Source organism: Nerophis ophidion, linkage group LG01 (genome assembly GCF_033978795.1).
Source record: "Nerophis ophidion isolate RoL-2023_Sa linkage group LG01, RoL_Noph_v1.0, whole genome shotgun sequence".
NCBI lineage: Eukaryota > Metazoa > Chordata > Actinopteri > Syngnathiformes > Syngnathidae > Nerophis > Nerophis ophidion.
Window position 1 is genome coordinate 7,945,687 of NC_084611.1, and position 17,061 is coordinate 7,962,747.

Here is a 17,061-nt window from a genome sequence, read left to right on the forward strand (position 1 = left end):
AGGCCACCACAGTGGATATGTTTCTTTTACTTTTTATTCATAGCTGTATGTAGAAGTGTCTGGTTGTATCTGCTGCTTTAATGTCTTTAATGTTTGATGTGTCCCTCTTACACACATGGAAGAGGGGTGTGTACTATGGCTATGAGTTGTTGTTTTGTTCCCTTGGCCTCAGTCTGCACCCCCACTCCAGGGCCCAGGCTAAGACCAATTTTTTAAATTTTATTTTAATCTTCTATTCCCCCCCCTGTTTACCTGTATGTCATCTTTTTTGTAAGGGGCGCTGGAAGCCGGCAGACCCGTCAGCTATCTTGTTCTGTCTCCCTGTAATGTTTTTTCTGATCTTGAATGGGATTATGCTGAAAATTTAATTTTCCTGAAGGAACTTTCCTGACGGAATAAATAAAGTACTATCTATCTAATCTAATCTAATCTAATATATATATATATATATATATATATATATATATATATATATATATATATATATATATATATAGTCATATATATATACACATATGTGCATGCGCCGGAAGTAAACAACTTCCGCCCTCGACTCTCACATGAGGTTTTCAAAAAAGGGACATTTTACAATTGTTTTAAAACAGCAGTTCGCAAATGAAATCTAATAACGCCCGATAATCGACAACTACACCAAAAATCATTTATATATATATATATATACATATATATATATATATATATATATGTATATATATATATATATATATATATATATATATATGTATATGTATATCTTTTTTGTAAGGGGCGCTGGAAGCCGGCAGACCCGTCAGCGATCCTGTTCTGTCTCTCTGTAATGTTTGTCTGATCTTGAATGGGATTGTGCTGAAAATTGTAATTTTCCTGAAGGAACTCTCCTGACGGAATAAATAAAGTACTATCTATCTAATCTAATCTAATATATATATGTATATATGTATAGTCATATATATATACACATATGTGCATGCGCCAGAAGTAAGCAACTTCCGCCCTCGACTCTCACATGAGTTTTTCAAAAAAGGGACATTTTACAATTGTTTTAAAAGAGCAGTTCGCAAATGGAATCTAATAACGCCCGATAATCGACAACTACACCAAAGATTATATATATATATATATATATATATATATATATATATATATATATATATATATATATATATATATATATATATATATATATATAATCAAAAAAAGATTCGTTTTTTGGTGTAATTTTCGATAAAATAATCTTTTTTTGATCTATATATATATATATGTGTGTGTGTATATATATATCTATATATATATAGATATATATATATATATATATTGATTATTAGTAGATTTCATTTGCGAACTGCTCTTTTAAAACAATTGAAAAATGCCCTTATTTTGAAAAACTCATGTGAGAGTCGGGGGCGGAAGTTGCTTACTTCTGGCGCATGCGTAAAGTGGCAAAGTACAAAAAAAAAAAGACCGCGATGGTGGACTGAGAGCTCCAGTGACTTTCCGGAGAAGTTTCGAACTGACGGTCTTATAGCCATTTTTATACCTCAAGATTGACCTCTTTTTTAAAAATCAACTTAACCGAAGTTGAATTTGCATCGATGAAGCGTTATCTGAAGTGAAGATTGAAGATTGAAGACGACTCCTGCTATGCTAAGATGGCGACGTCGGCTCAAAGACAACATGAAAGACAATCAGAAACTTCCAGAAAATCACCAACGGAGATAAAGACCAAAACCCCGGATGAAGGTGAGTGAGTTGACATTCTGTCATTTGAAAGCTATTTCAAAGTCCTAAAAGGCGTTGGTGAGATTTCAACCAACTTTGTCGAAGAACGTAAACAAAGAGCCGCCATGATTGTTAGCTTGAAGAAGGCAGTGGAGTTCACATCAGAGGAGATGAAAGAATGCAAAAGTCAAATGAAGAAAGTGGGAGAACAAAACAACCAGTTGTGTAAAGGAAATAATGATTTTGGGGAGGAGTAAGAGATGTGCAGTGTGTGAAGAGAAGACTGGACCACGTGTCTACATCAACCTGCAGAGGATTGGAGGTCATAAAGAACAAGATGAATATGATTCACGTCAACTTTCAATAGGGAAGTATTCCACAAAAATCACAGCTCATAATGTAAAAACAGCTAACAAAAAAAATGTAAACCATTGTAATTTTTGTTATGTGCTGCTGCCAAACAAGCACCCGTTCACTGCTGCTCTCAATCAATCAATCAATCAATCAATCTTTACTTATATAGCCCAAAATCAGAGGTGTCTCAAAGGGCTGCACAAACCACAATGACATCCTCAGCTGAGATCCCACATCAGGGCAAGGAAGAACTCAACCCAATGGGACAATGAGAAACCTTGGAGAGGACCGTAATATTGTGAGAGTCCAGTCCATAGTGGATCTAACATAATAGTGAGAGTCCAGTCCATAGTGGATCTAACATAATAGTGAGAGTCCAGTCCATAGTGGATCTAACATAATAGTGACAGTCCTGTCCATAGTGGATCTAACATAATATTGTGAGAATTAAGTCCATAGTGGATCTAACATAATAGTGAGAGTCCAGTCCATAGTGGATCTAACATAATAGTGAGAGTCCAGTCCATAGTGGACCTAACATAATAGTGAGAGTCCAGTCCATAGTGGACCTAACATAATAGTGAGAGTCCAGTCCATAGTGGACCTAACATAATAGTGAGAGTCCAGTCCATAGTGGATCTAACATAATATTGTGAGAGTCCAGTCCATAATGGACCTAACATAATAGTGAGAGCCCAGTCCATAGTGGATCTAACATAATATTGTGAGAATTCAGTCCATAGTGGATCTAACATAATATTGTGAGAATTCAGTCCATAGTGGATCTAACATAATAGTGTGAGAATTCAGTCCATAGTGGATCTAACATAATAGTGAGAGTCCAGTCTGTAGTGGATCTAACATAATAGTGAGAGTCCAGTCCATAGTGGATCTAACATAATAGTGTGAGAGTCCAGTCCATAGTGGATCTAGTTAATAGTCTGAGAGTCCAGTCCATAGTGGATCTAACATAATAGTGAGAGTCCAGTCCATAGTGGATCTAACATAATAGTGTGAGAGTCCAGTCCATAGTGGATCTAGTTAATAGTCTGAGAGTCCAGTCCATAGTGGATCTAACATAATAGTGAGAGTCCAGTCCATAGTGGATCTAACATAATATTGTGAGAGTCCAGTCCATAGTGGACCTAACATAATATTGTGAGAGTCCAGTCCATAGTGGACCTAACATAATAGTGACAGTCCAGTCCATAGTGGATCTAACATAATATTGTGAGAATTCAGTCCATAGTGGATCCAACATAATAGTGTGAGAATTCAGTCCATAGTGGATCTAACATAATAGTGAGAGTACAATCCATAGTGGATCTAACATAATAGTAAGAGTCTGGTCAATAATGGATCCAATGTAATAGTGTGAGTCCAGTCCATAGTTGATCTAACCTTATATTGAGAGTCCAACCCATAGTGGATCTAACATAATTTTGTGAGAGTCCAACCCATAGTGGATCTAACATAATTTTGTGAGAGTCCAGTCCATAGTGGATCTAACATAATAGTGAGAGTCCAGTCCATAGTGGATGTAGCATAATAGTATGTAAGTCCAGTCCATAGTGGATCAAGCATAATACTTTGAGAGTCCAGTCCATAGTGGATCTAACATAATATTGTGAGAGTCCAGTCCATAGTGAATCTAACCTTATAGTGATAGTCCAGTCCATTGTGGAGCTAACATAATATTGTGAGAATTCAGTCCATAGTGAATCTAACCTTTATAGTGATAGTCCAGTCCATAGTGGAGCTAACATAATAGTGAGAGTCCATGAATTGATTTACGTGGACCCCGACTTAATCAAGTTGAAAAACGTATTCGGGTGTTACCGTTTAGTGGTCAATTGTACGGAATATGTACCGAACTGTGCAATCTACGAACAAAAGTTTTAATCAATCAATCAATCAATCAGTCCATAGCGAGGCCAGCAGGAGATCATCCCGAGCGGAGACAGGTCAGCAGTGCAGAGACGTCCCCAACCGATGCACAGATGAGTGGTCCGCCCCAGGTCCCGACTTTGGATGCATATCTTAATATAGTTTGGTGCTAGAATATGGAATCAAATATATGGGGGCATGTTGCCGAATTAAAGCAAAGTGATGTCCCTTAACCAAAACAAAAACAAGTGTAACAAAACACTCAAGTATTCAAACATGCCTTTTTACCTACTTTGATTTGTTTAAACCCAGATCAATAATTAAATCAGAATCAGAAATACTTTAATAATCCCTGAGGGGAAATGAGGATTTTCAGCACAATCCTATTCAAGATCAGACAAACATTACAGGGAGACAGAACAGGATCGCAGACGGGTCTGGCAACTTCCAGCGCCCCTTAACACTTGATCATATTTGCACAAAACTGCACGCACAAGAATCACTTTAATAACCTCTGTAATTACCCGACTACAATACTCTTCATTCAATGACTGTAAATAATGTAAATACAAGAGTATGAAGAAGTCATACTGTCCCATTACCTTTGTTCATACTACTGTCACTACTCAACTGCCAAAGAACTGTAGACACCTTAAAGGGGAACATTATGACAATTTCAAAAGGGGTTAAAAACAATAAAAATCAGTTCCCAGTGGCTTGTTTTATTTTTCGAAGTTTTTTTTTCGAAATTTTACACCTCCCGGAATATCCCTACAAAAAGCTTTAAAGTTCTTGATTTTCGCTATTTGCGATGCGACTATCCATTTCCCTGTGACGTCATACATGGCTGCCAATACAAACAACATGGCGGTTACCACAGCAAGATATAGCGACATTAGCTGGGATTCAGACTCTGATTTCAGCGGCTTAAGCGATTCAACAGATTACGCATGTATTGAAACAGATGGTCGGAGTATGGAGGCAGATAGCGAAAACGAAATTGTAGAAGAACTTGAAGCTATTGAGCGAATACATATTGACGCTATTCGGCCATAGCGTGGGTGTACCTAATGAAGTGGCCCATAGCATGGCTGCCTTATTAGCATCGCCGGTAAAATGTGCGGACCAAACGATCAGGACTTTCGCATCTTGTGACACTGGAGCAACTTAAATCAGTCGATTGGTAAGTGTTTGTTTCGCATTAAATGTGGGTATCTAGTTTCAAATGTACATACAGCTAGCATAAATAGTATGTTAGCATCGATTAGCATAGCATGTTAGCATCGATTAGCTGGCAGTCTGCATGTGACCAATAAACTTCAACCTTGAACCTTACAAAAAAAGGTGAGAAACAGGTAAACGCTGGGGAGGGAAAAAAATATTCAGTCTATGCCTGGGTCCCTGGAGAGGGGGTCCAAACTAAGGCCAAGGGGGGAAAAACCTAATAGTCATAGCATACATAAACATGCGTGTAAGAGGGAAACATCAAAGAACAAAAAGGACATTAAAGACATTAGAAGAATAGAGCTGATGCAACCAGCCCTAGAAGTAAAACAACAACAAAATAAACAAAAAACTTATACATTGTGGTGGGCTCTGCGGTGTTCCACTCCATCGTCTGCTGGGGTGGGGGGGGAGAATGGCCAGGGAAGGAGCAGACCCAACAAAGCAACCAAGAGAACCGACTCCACTGTCGGCCTTTGTCCAGTCCGCATTGATGAGCAAGGTTACATTCAAGGAGACCAAGGTGTCCGATACCTGCTCATTTAGCCAAGTCACTGTGAAGCTTGTCCGTACCGACGTTCAGCGCCAGCTCCGCAGCCCTATGTCTTTTCATCCGCATCTCCTCCAGTCTCTCCAAACGGACTCTGGTGTGGCAAAGACCCAGCAGCTGGTCTCCATGGACAAACGGCTCCCTGGATGCAGACCCAGAAGCTCACAGTATTAGTTCACAGTAGTTGAGATAGTGATAAGGTAGATAAATCCCACATTTTACAGAGTACTCAATTGAGAAGTAGCTGTCCACAATCGTGACTCCTAAAATTTAATTTATGAAAATACTGCTTAAAACATTTTTTGGATTAGTTTCAATTGTGTTAATGTGAAATAAATTTATGATAACTTTTAAACAGAGGTCGAACGACATATATTTATTGAAAGTTAATTGTTTTGTTTTAAAAACTGCTCAAAATATCGCATCCCTCTTTTTTACATCACTACTGTTGCTTGCGACCAGTCTTCCTCTCGGGGAATAAACCACACCCGTCAATCCCGAGTTCTTTTGAATGACTTATATGTTGACTAAAAAGGACTCCAAAGACAGAACGGTACGATACCAAGGTTTACTGAAACTTCAGGAGACCAGCCCTTACAATGCAACCATGGCATCAGCTAGCAAGGTCTGAATCCAAACAAAAAGAGTCACCTTGTGTAGAACAAAAACAGCCCCTCTCGCCCAAAACAGATAAAAAACTGACTAAAACAGCTCTGTGAGCCGACAAACGGGAGCCCTTAAAACCTCTTAAGGCCCAAGCTGTTTGTTTACATGCTTTTTTAATTTCTCTTTGCTATTTGGGCTTATTGGACCCTAATTAGAATAAAAACTAAGAATCATCTTTTGATATGATGTACTTAGTCCATAAGTACACAAACGTGTACTTCATGTTTAGTGGCATGCTAATTCTTATTTTTACACACTTTTTTTTTCAAAACGACATTATGTTATACTCTTCTGACACCACCAGATGGCAGTATAAGTGTCCACATAAGTGGCCATAAGACCCCAATTCAGTAGTGTACACAATTTTAGAAATAGGAGCTAAAACGTGCTGTCCACGCATGTGGCCATTAAGGCCTTTAGAGGTTTTTAATGAAGACAAAACAAAGAGTTTACTGGCAGACATAAGATTAAAGCAAGGAAGTCACGAGAAGATACCCAACATGGGAAAATACGAGCTGCTTTAAACATGACTACGGATGAGAAAAGAACACTTAAAATTATCTCATTTTCCCCACTATCGAAACACAAGAGTTTTAGAGGCGATTCTATATTTAGGCCACACCTCTACCTTTTTGACCAGGAAATGACGTTGCATTTGTGCCCTTCACTGCTGCGTTGTAAACAACTTCATCCTACAGTTTTTAAATAAATGTGTCTGAAAAATCAGTGTATATCTTTAAAAACTGTAACTACCAAACACATTTTTGTTTTTAATTAAACTTTTTTGGGGCTTTTATGCAACATATAACGTTTCAGTAGTGACAAAATGAAATGGAAAGTAGTTTAATCCTATCATTTTGTAATATTTCATATTGTAATCATTTTCAAATAATTGTTTTCGCAAAGTTTTAAAATAAGTGATTATTATCAAAAAATTGTCGTTTTAATCATCTATTTAACCTAAATAAACATGTTTTTAATGTACCTCCGATGCGCGGCCACCGATGCTGCTCGCTGCTCCCCTCACCTCCCGGGGGGTGAAACAAGGGGATGGGTTAAATCCAGAGGGTAATTTCTCCACACCGAGTGGTATTTTAAAGGCCTACTGAAAGCCACTACTAGCGACCACGCAGTCTGATAGTTTATATATCAATGATGAAATATTAACATTGCAACACAAAATGGTGACCCTTGCCCCGTCATTGTTTGTGAATGACTGAGCGTTTCATGGAAGCTGCTTTTATACCCAATCATGGCACCCACCTGTTACCAATGAGCCCGCTCACCTGTGGGATGCTCCAAAATAAGTGTTTGATGAGCATTCCTCAACATTCTCAGTCTTTTTTCCCCACTTGTGCCAGCTTTTTGGACAACATGTTGCAGGCATCAAATTCCAAATGAGCTAACATTTGCAAAATATAATAAGTGTACCCAGTTTGAATGTTAAGTATCTTGTCTTTGCAGTCTATTCAATTGAATATAGGCTGAAAATGATCATTGTATTCTTTTTTAAATGCACAATTCACACAACGTGCCAACTTCCTGGGTTTTGCATTTTCGAACAACAAGATCACTAAGTCCAAGTAAACCGCTGGAGTCGCCACTTCCAAGTCCGGCTGAATACGTTGTAATCCTCCGTAAATACGTTTTTAAAAACGTCCATCCACTTCTCATTGCTCGGCGTATCAAAATGAAGTTTTTAAAAAATAATGCGCAACATTAAATGCATACTAGTTTAAACACTGCAAGATATTACCTCTAATCAGCCTTCTTCAGCACAGAGATGGCTTGCAAATATTCCTGGGAGTCAAAATGTCCTTGGGTTTATCTTTCTCCCGATGTCAAGTATGTTGTTATAGAAACACACAAGAAATAAGAAAAGACAAGTTGTCCTGCATGCTCTTAATGGCGGCTGAAATTTTGGACAAAAGTTTTTTTAGGAAAGACCCAAACGTGTGAAGTGAAGTGAATTATATTTATATTGCGCTTTTCTCTATTGACTCAAAGCGCTTTTACATTTTGAAACCCAATATCTAAGTTACATTTAAACCAGTGTGGGTGGCACTGGGAGCAGGTGGGTAAAGTGTCTTGCCCAAGGACTTAAAGGGGAACATTATCACCAAACATATGCAAGTGTCAATATATACCTTGATGTTGCAGAAAAAGGACCAAGTATTTTTTTAACCGATTTCCGAACTCTAAATGGGTGAATTTTGGCAAATTAAACGCCTTTCTGTTTATCAGACTGGAGGCGATGACGTCAGAACGTGACGTCACCGAGGTAACACACCCGCCATTTTCATTTTCACATTACAAACACCGGGTCTCAGCTCTGTTATTTTCCGTTTTTTCGACTATTTTTTGGAACCTTGGAGACATCATGCCTCGTCGGTGTGTTGTCGGAGGGTGTAACAACACTAACAGGGAGGGATTCAAGTTGCACCACTGGCCCGAAGATGCCAAAGTGTCTGCCCCCAGACCCCCATTGAATGTGCCAAAGTGGCTCCACATTTTACCGGCGATGACAGACATGGCACAGAGATGTATGGATAACCTGCAGATGCATTTGAGGGGTTCCGGTTTGGTAACCGCAGGATTAGGTCTCTGCTTTTTGCAGATGATGTGGTTCTGATGGCTTCATCTGACCGGGATCTTCAGCTCTCGCTGGATCGGTTCGCAGCAGAGTGTGAAGCGACCGGAATGAGAATCAGCACCTCCAAGTCCGAGTCCATGGTTCTCGCCCGGAAAAGGGTGGAGTGCCATCTCCGGGTTGGGGAGGAGACCCTGCCCCAAGTGGAGGAGTTCAAGTACCTAGGAGTCTTGTTCACGAGTGAGGGAAGAGTGGATCATGAGATCGACAGGCGGATCGGTGCGGCGTCTTCAGTAATGCGGACGTTGTACCGATCCGTTGTGGTGAAGAAGGAGCTGAGCCGGAAGGCAAAGCTCTCAATTTACCGGTCGATCTACGTTCCCATCCTCACCTATGGTCATGAGCTTTGGGTCATGACCGAAAGGATACGATCACGGGTACAAGCGGCCCAAATGAGTTTCCTCCGCCGTGTGGCGGGTCTCTCCCTTAGAGATAGGGTGAGAAGCTCTGCCATCCGGGAGGAACTCAAAGTAAAGCCGCTGCTCCTCCACATCGAGAGGAGCCAGATGAGGTGGTTCGGGCATCTGGTCAGGATGCCACCCGAACGCCTCCCGAGGGAGGTGTTTAGGGCACGTCCAACCGGTAGGAGGCCACGGGGAAGACCCAGGACACGTTGGGAAGACTATGTCTCCCGGCTGGCCTGGGAACGCCTCGGGATCCCCAGGGAAGAGCTCGACGAAGTGGCTGGGGAGAGGGAAGTCTGGGTTTCCCTGCTTAGGCTCGGACCTCGGACCTCGGATAAGCGGAAGATGATGGATGGATGGATGGATGAAGTCAACGAAATCACAAAGGTGAGTTTTGTTGATGTTGTTGACTTATGTGCTAATCAGACATATTTGGTCGCAGCATGACTGCCAGCTAATCGATGCTAAAATGCTACGCTAATCGATGCTAACATGCTATTTACGCTAGCTGTATGTACATTTGAAACTAGATACCCACATTTAATGCGAAACAAACACTTACCAATCGACGGGTTTAAGTTGCTCCAGTGTCACAAGATGCGAAAGTCCTGATCGTTTGGTCCGCACATTTTACCGGCGATGCTAATAAGGCAGCCATGCTATGGGCCACTTCATTAGGTACACCCATGCTATGGCCGAATAGCGTCAATAGCTATTCGCTCAATAGCTTCAATTTCGTTTTCGCTATCTGCCTCCATACTCCGACCATCTGTTTCAATACATGCGTAAACTGTTGAATCGCTTAAGCCGCTGAAATCCGAGTCTGAATCCGAGCTAATGTCGCTATATCTTGCTGTGGTAACCGCCATGTTGTTTGTATTGGCAGCACTGTATGACGTCACAGGGAATTGGACAGTCGCATCGCAAATAGCGAAAATCGAGAACTTTAAAACTTTTTTCAGGGATATTCCGGGAGGTGTAAAATTTTGAAGAAAGACTTCGAAAAATAAAACAAGCCACTGGGAACGGATTTTTATTGTTTTCAACCCTTTTGAAATTGTGATAATGTTCCCCTTTAACGGCAGTGACTAAGATGGCGGAAGCTGGGATCGAGCCTGGAACCCTCAAGTTGCTGGCACGGCCACTTTACCAACCGAGCTATACCGCCCCCAACTGTGCGTTCGACAGCACAGTCCGCTCCTCAAAGGTTCCTGAAGGAACTTTCCAAAGTCTCACCGGGCTCCTCGGTAACAAATTAGTTCCTGGGGAACTTTGTTTGCTCGGGTTGTTTTGGGTGCAAGCGCCCGGGTGGCGGGGGGGTTAATTGGCCATAGTAAATGGGAAAGTTCCTGCTTGAATGCCCTAAACATGACTTGAAAATTAAATGATTTAAAAAAATAAAATGTTTATCTCCGGGTTGGGAAGGAGACCCTGCCCCAAGTGGAGGAGTTCAAGTACCTCGGAGTCTTGTTCACGAGTGAGGGAAGAGTGGCTGGTTAGAGGAAAGTATGGGCTTCCCTGCTTAGGCTGCTGCCCCCGCGACCCGACCTCGGATAAGCAGATGAAGATGGATGGATGGATTATATATTGTTAGAAAAAGTATTACAATATTTTGCTGCTAGTTTGACCTATCTAAATTCAATCAAAACAGAGTTTTGTTTTTTTTGTTTACACTGATTCTAGCTCCACTTGTCTAAGCCAAGTCATGTAAACTTGATCCATCATTCTGGCAAAGCACTAAATCAGGGGTGTCCAAAGTGCGGCCCGGCGGCCATTTGCGGCCCCGCAGCTAATTGTTTACCAGCCCCTCCCCCACACAGTCTGGAAATGCTATTGCAAAAATAAAAAAAGAACATTAAAAACATTGGAATGAGGGGAAATCTAACGAGAAAAAGTTGCAATTTTGACACAAAGCTGCCATGCAGGCTGTTTTTTGTTTTTTTTTGTATTTATTTTACCATATTAAAACCGTCTTTAATAAACAAGTTGAAAAACTTATTCGGGTGTTACCATTAATGGTCAATTGTACGGAATATGTACTGAACTGTGCAATCTACTAATTACAAGTTTCAATCAATTATTATATTTTTGCCATTGCTCCAAAAAAAAAAATAATGACAAAAAAATTAGTTTTATAATGAATTATTTCTAAAGCTCCAATTAGTTCAAATATTTCACTTAAAAATGTTTTATGTGGTAAATATTGCATATATTGTGCCGTTGCCATATAAAAACACTGTTTTCTTTGACAAAAGAGCATAAAACAAACAAAATAATAGTTGAAACGTAAAATCGACAGATATATCTGAAATTGATCTTATAACTTAAAGGGGAACATTATCACAATTTCAAAAGGGTTAAAAACCAAAATCAGTTCCCAGTGGCTTGTTGTATTTTTTGAATTTTTTTTCAAATTTTTACCAGTCCCGGAATATCCCTAAATAAAGCTTTAAAGTGCCTTATTTTCGCTATCTTCGAAACCACTATCCATTTCCCTGTGACGTCACACAGTGCTGCCAATGTAAACAAACAATGGGAATACCACAGCAAGATATAGCGACATTAGCTCGGATTCAGACTCGGATTTCAGCGACTTAAGCGATTCAACAGATTACGCATGTATTGAAACAGATGGTCGGAGTATGGAGGCAGATAGCGAAAACGAAATTGAAGAAGAAATTGAAGCTATTGAGCGAATAGCTATTGACGCTATTCGGCCATAGCGTGGGTGTACCTAATGAAGTGGCCCATAGCATGGCTGCCTTAGTAGCATCGCTGGTAAAATGTGCGGACCAAACGTTCAGGACTTTCGCATCTTGTGACACTGGAGCAACTTAAATCCGTCGATTGGTAAGTGTTTGTTTCGCATTAAATGTGGGTATCTAGTTTCAAATGTACATACAGCTAGCGTAAATAGCATGTTAGCATCGATTAGCGTAGCATGTTTGCATCGATTAGCTGGCAGTCATGCTGTGACCAAATATGTCTGATTAGCACATAAGTCAACAACATCAACAAAACTCACCTTTGTGATTTCGTTGACTATCGTTGCAAATGCATCTACAGGTTATCCATACATCTCTGTGCCATGTCTGTCTTAGCATCGCCGGTCAAATGTGGAGTCACTCTGGTACATTCAATGGGGGTCTGGCGGCAGACACTTTGGCATCTTGGGGCCAGTGGTGCAACTTGAATCCCTCCCTGTTAGTGTTGTTACACCCTCCGACAACACACCAACGAGGCATGATGTCCCCAAGGTTCCAAAAAATAGTCAAAAAAACGGAAAATAACAGAGCTGAGACCCGGTGTTTGTAATGTGTTGAAAATGAAAATGGTGGGTGTGTTACCTCGGCGACGTCACATTCTGACGTCATCGCCTCCAGAGCGATAAACAGAAAGGCGTTTAATTCGCCAAAATTCACCCATTTAGAGTTCGGAAATCGGTTAAAAAAATACATGGTCTTTTTTCTGCACCATCAAGGTATATATTGACGCTTACATAGGTCTGCTGATAATGTTCCCCTTTAAGTGTTGAAAGTATAAAAATAAAAAAAACTAATAAAAATGTATCACTTTCTGAGTGGGGCACCTTTTGTATCCCAATTATATTTAGTAGTATTTTATTTGTATTTTCAGTGTGATTACTCAAAAATAATAAAGAACTAAAATCAATGGAGCCGTATAGCTCGGTTGGTAGAGTGGCCGTGCCAGCAACCTGAGGGTTGCAGGTTCGATTCCCGCTTCCGCCATCCTAGTCACTGCCGTCGTGTCCTTGGGCAAGACACTTTACCCACCTGCTCCCAGTGCCACCCACACCGGTTTAAATGTAACTTAGATATTGGGTGTCACTATGTAAAGTGCTTTGAGTCACTAGAGAAAAGCGCTATATAAATACAATTCACTTCACTTCACATCTTTTAGGGCTCGAATTAACCTACTCAGTGGCCTAGTGGTTAGAGTGTCCGCCCTGAGATGGGTAGGTCGTGAGTTCAAATCCCGTCCGAGTCATACCAAAGACTATAAAAATGCGACCCATTACCTCAGCATTAAGGGTTGGAATTGGGGCTTAAATCACCATAAATGATTCCCGGGCGCGGCCCCCGGCTGCTGCCCACTGCTCCCCTCACCTACCAGGGGGGATAAAGGGTGATGGGTCAAATGCAGAGAATAATTTCGCCACATCTAGTATGTGTGTGACAATCATTGGTACTTTAATTTTTTACTAAATACTGCTTCTTTCAGTTTTACTATTAAAAAAACAAAGATGTTTTTGACAGAAAAGCCATAAAACCTTTTTATTTTTTTTTAAAGTTGGGGACGGCGTGGCGCAGTGGCAGAGCGGCCGTGCACAACCCGAGGGTCCCTGGTTCGAATCCCACCAAGTACCAACCTCGTCACGTCCGTTGTGTCCTGAGCAAGACACTTCACCCTTGCTCCTGATGGGTGCTGGTTGGCGCCTTGCATGGCAGCTCCCTCCATCAGTGTGTGAATGTGTGTGTGAATGGGTAAATGTGGAAGTAGTGTCAAAGCGCTTTGAGTACCTTGAAGGTAGAAAAGCGCTATACAAGTACAACCCATTTATCATTTATATAGAGATTTACTGTAGGCGTTAAATAAAAAATAATACAACTTTTACTTATTTTTAACATTTCAATAACTGAGACCCTTTATGGTCCCCTTGACTCCTAAAGGTAAAATACATTTTAAAAATCCATATATTTTGTTATGGTTTGAAAATGAAAAATATCAAAATGTCCCACGCATGCTTTAATTTTTCCATGTGTGGCCCTCAGTGGAAAAAGTTTGGACACCCCTGCACTAAATGAATGGCCATGAAACACTACATACAGTACACTACATAGAAGTGTTTGTGTTGTGTGTTTCCCGCAGGGGCCGTGCAGCTGATTGGTCATCCAGAAGAACTTCCCCCTCAGTTGGCAGGAGGGAGCTCCACTTTGACTCCACAACCACCCCACATTAAAAAGGAAGAGGAGGAACTCTGCATCACTCAGGAGGGAGAGTGTCTTCTAGGACCGCCGGAACCTGATCTCACTAAGTTTCCACTGACTGTTGTCTCTGTGAAGACTGAAGAAGATGAAGAGAAACCACAAGTAGACAACCTCTTAGCTCCACTATCAGATAGTGAGGCTGAAGACGAAGTGGAAGTAACTTTGAGCAGCGATACAGACTGTGAAGGTGATATGAGGACTCACGCTGACAACAAACACTCTGAATTCTCTGAAAAGATAAGAGACAAAACACATTTCAGCTGCTCAGTGTGTGCGAAAACCTTTACTAAAAAAAGCAATCTGACTTATCACACGAGAACGCACACGGGAGAAAAACCATTTGTCTGTTCAGTTTGCGGCAGAGGCTTTTCTATAAAGTGCAACTTGACCTCACACATTAGGACACACTCAGGAGAAAAAATATTTGGTTGTTCAGTTTGTGGCAAATACTTTTCTCAGAAGAGTTATTTGAGTCAACACATGAAAACACACGCGGGAGGAAAATCATTGAATTCAGGTGACGATTTAGACTTTGAATGCTTTGAAAATAAGCGAAGCAAACGTTTCAGCTGCTCGGTTTGTGCAAAACGTTTTACTAATAAGAGAAACTGGACTCAACACATGAGAACACACACGGGAGAAAAACCCTTTATTTGTTCGGTTTGTGGTCGAGGTTTTTCGGTGAAGGGTAATTTGACTCAACACATGAGAACACACACGGGAGAAAAACTATTTAGGTGTTCGGCCTGTGGTAAAAGATTTTCTCTGAAGAGTAGTTTGACTGACCACCTGATAACACACACCGGAGAAAAACTATTTAGTTGTTCGGTTTGCGGTAAGAACTTTGCTTTGAAGGGTAACTTGACTCAACACATGAGAACACACACAAGAGAAAAACTATTCAGTTGTTCGATTTGTGGTAAAGGCTTTTCTCTGAAGAGCAGTCTGACTGAACACATGAGAACACACACTGGAGAAAAACCATTTAGTTGTTTGGTCTGTGGCAAGTACTTTTCCCAAAGGGGTAATCTGATTCCACACATGACTACACACACAGGCGCCAAACCGTTTAAATGTTCAGTTTGTTGCAAGAGCTTTTCACAAAAGGGTAATTTGAGCCAACACATGACAACGCACACACACGAAAAACCGTTTAACTGTCCAGTCTGCGGTAAAGGCTTTTCTCAAAAGAAAAACATGACGAAACACAAGAGAACACACTCGGAAGAAAATATCACTTAGGTGTGCGGTGAAAGACGCTGAAGAACACACAGAGAACTCAGCTGTCTAGGATATGTTCTCTCCTCAAATATATTCCGCTGCTCCTTTCTCAAATATTCAATGTCTTTGTACAAAGTGGGATTATACATCCATCCATTTTTTTACCGCGTATTTCCTTTGGGGTCGCGGGGGGCGCTGGTGCCTATCTCAGCTACAATTGGGCGGAAGGCGGGGTACACCCTGGACAAGTCGCCACCTCATCGCAGGGCCAACACAGACAGACAACACTCACATTCACACGCTAGGGACCATTTAGTGTTGCCAATCCACTTATCCCCAGGTGCATGTCTTTGGAGGTGGGAGGAAACCCACGCAGTCACGGGGAGGACATGCAAACTCCACACAGAAAGATCTCGAGCCCGGGATCGAACCCTGACTGCTCTGGACCTTCGTATTGTGAGGCAGACGCACTAACCCCTCCCCCACCGTGCTAACCCTCTGGAGCATAATTTTATCCGTCCGTGTCTTCTTTGTCAATGAAACGATCCTGAATTGTGTGACGGACGATGCCTGCAGTGCTTGCTTGGTTGCTCCTTCTGCAGACGAGACAGATGACTCCAGATAAGGAGGAAATGTAGTCCTCTTCCATGATGCCTTCTTTAGCAAAACCTATATGATTAGGCTGAAACGTTTTCCGAACCATTCCCCATGTTGCTCTGAATCTGTGCTCTTTTATCTTTCTTTTTGTGATGTTTTTGACGACTTTTATGTTGCTCTTAGCCTGCCGTATGTTATGTGTTCTCCCCTTTCTCAAATGTGAGACAATACAGTTAAATCAAGTGGAATATATATAATATAAGGCAAATATTTGGACTCGGGGGGCCTCTTTGAGAGAAAAAAATGTGTCAGGGGGAGGGGGGGCAATGTGTATGTGTGTATAAATGATATGTACACATTTAGATGTAAAAATCTGCTGTACAGCATTTGTGTTTGGGTCCCTTTTTGTCAGGAACACTAATACCCAAAGTCATAATGTCTGATGGAATTCTAAAAAACGTATGACAGACCACCCTCAAAACAAAGGAATGGACTTTGACTGTTTTTTTTCACTGAATGGCACACCCAAAATGTACATTAAAATAAAGAAAGTGGCATTTACAATATTAACTATGAACAATAAAACACTAAATAGTAACAACATATGAATGTCGCTACTCTTTTACAATGAATGAGAATAATAATGAATTACATTTGTATCACACTTTACATTTGTTGAAATCTCAAAGTGCTCCAAAGTATAAAAATAATTGAAAAATATAAATAGAAAGTTAGAATATATGATAAATTAAAATAGAAATAAAGTTATGAAAAACACTA

The 17,061-nt window shown here is 40.7% G+C and overlaps 1 protein-coding gene across 2 annotated transcripts in view; it reads left to right on the forward strand.

Annotated features, from left to right (window-relative positions):
• The first annotated feature begins 1,417 nt into the window (after window positions 1-1,417).
• The window catches only part of LOC133550894 (gastrula zinc finger protein XlCGF17.1-like), a 127,317-nt gene continuing 111,673 nt past the window's right edge, over window positions 1,418-17,061 (forward strand). Inside the window, exons 1-2 of one of the 2 annotated variants that reach the window (XM_061897151.1) lie at window positions 1,418-1,740; window positions 14,345-14,392. In XM_061897151.1, the coding sequence (XP_061753135.1) occupies window positions 1,650-1,740; window positions 14,345-14,392 (139 nt within the window). In that variant the 5' untranslated portion in view covers window positions 1,418-1,649. Of the gene's footprint in view, window positions 1,741-14,344; window positions 16,885-17,061 lie in introns of those variants that run through there. The other variant, XM_061897063.1, reaches the window with a different exon arrangement.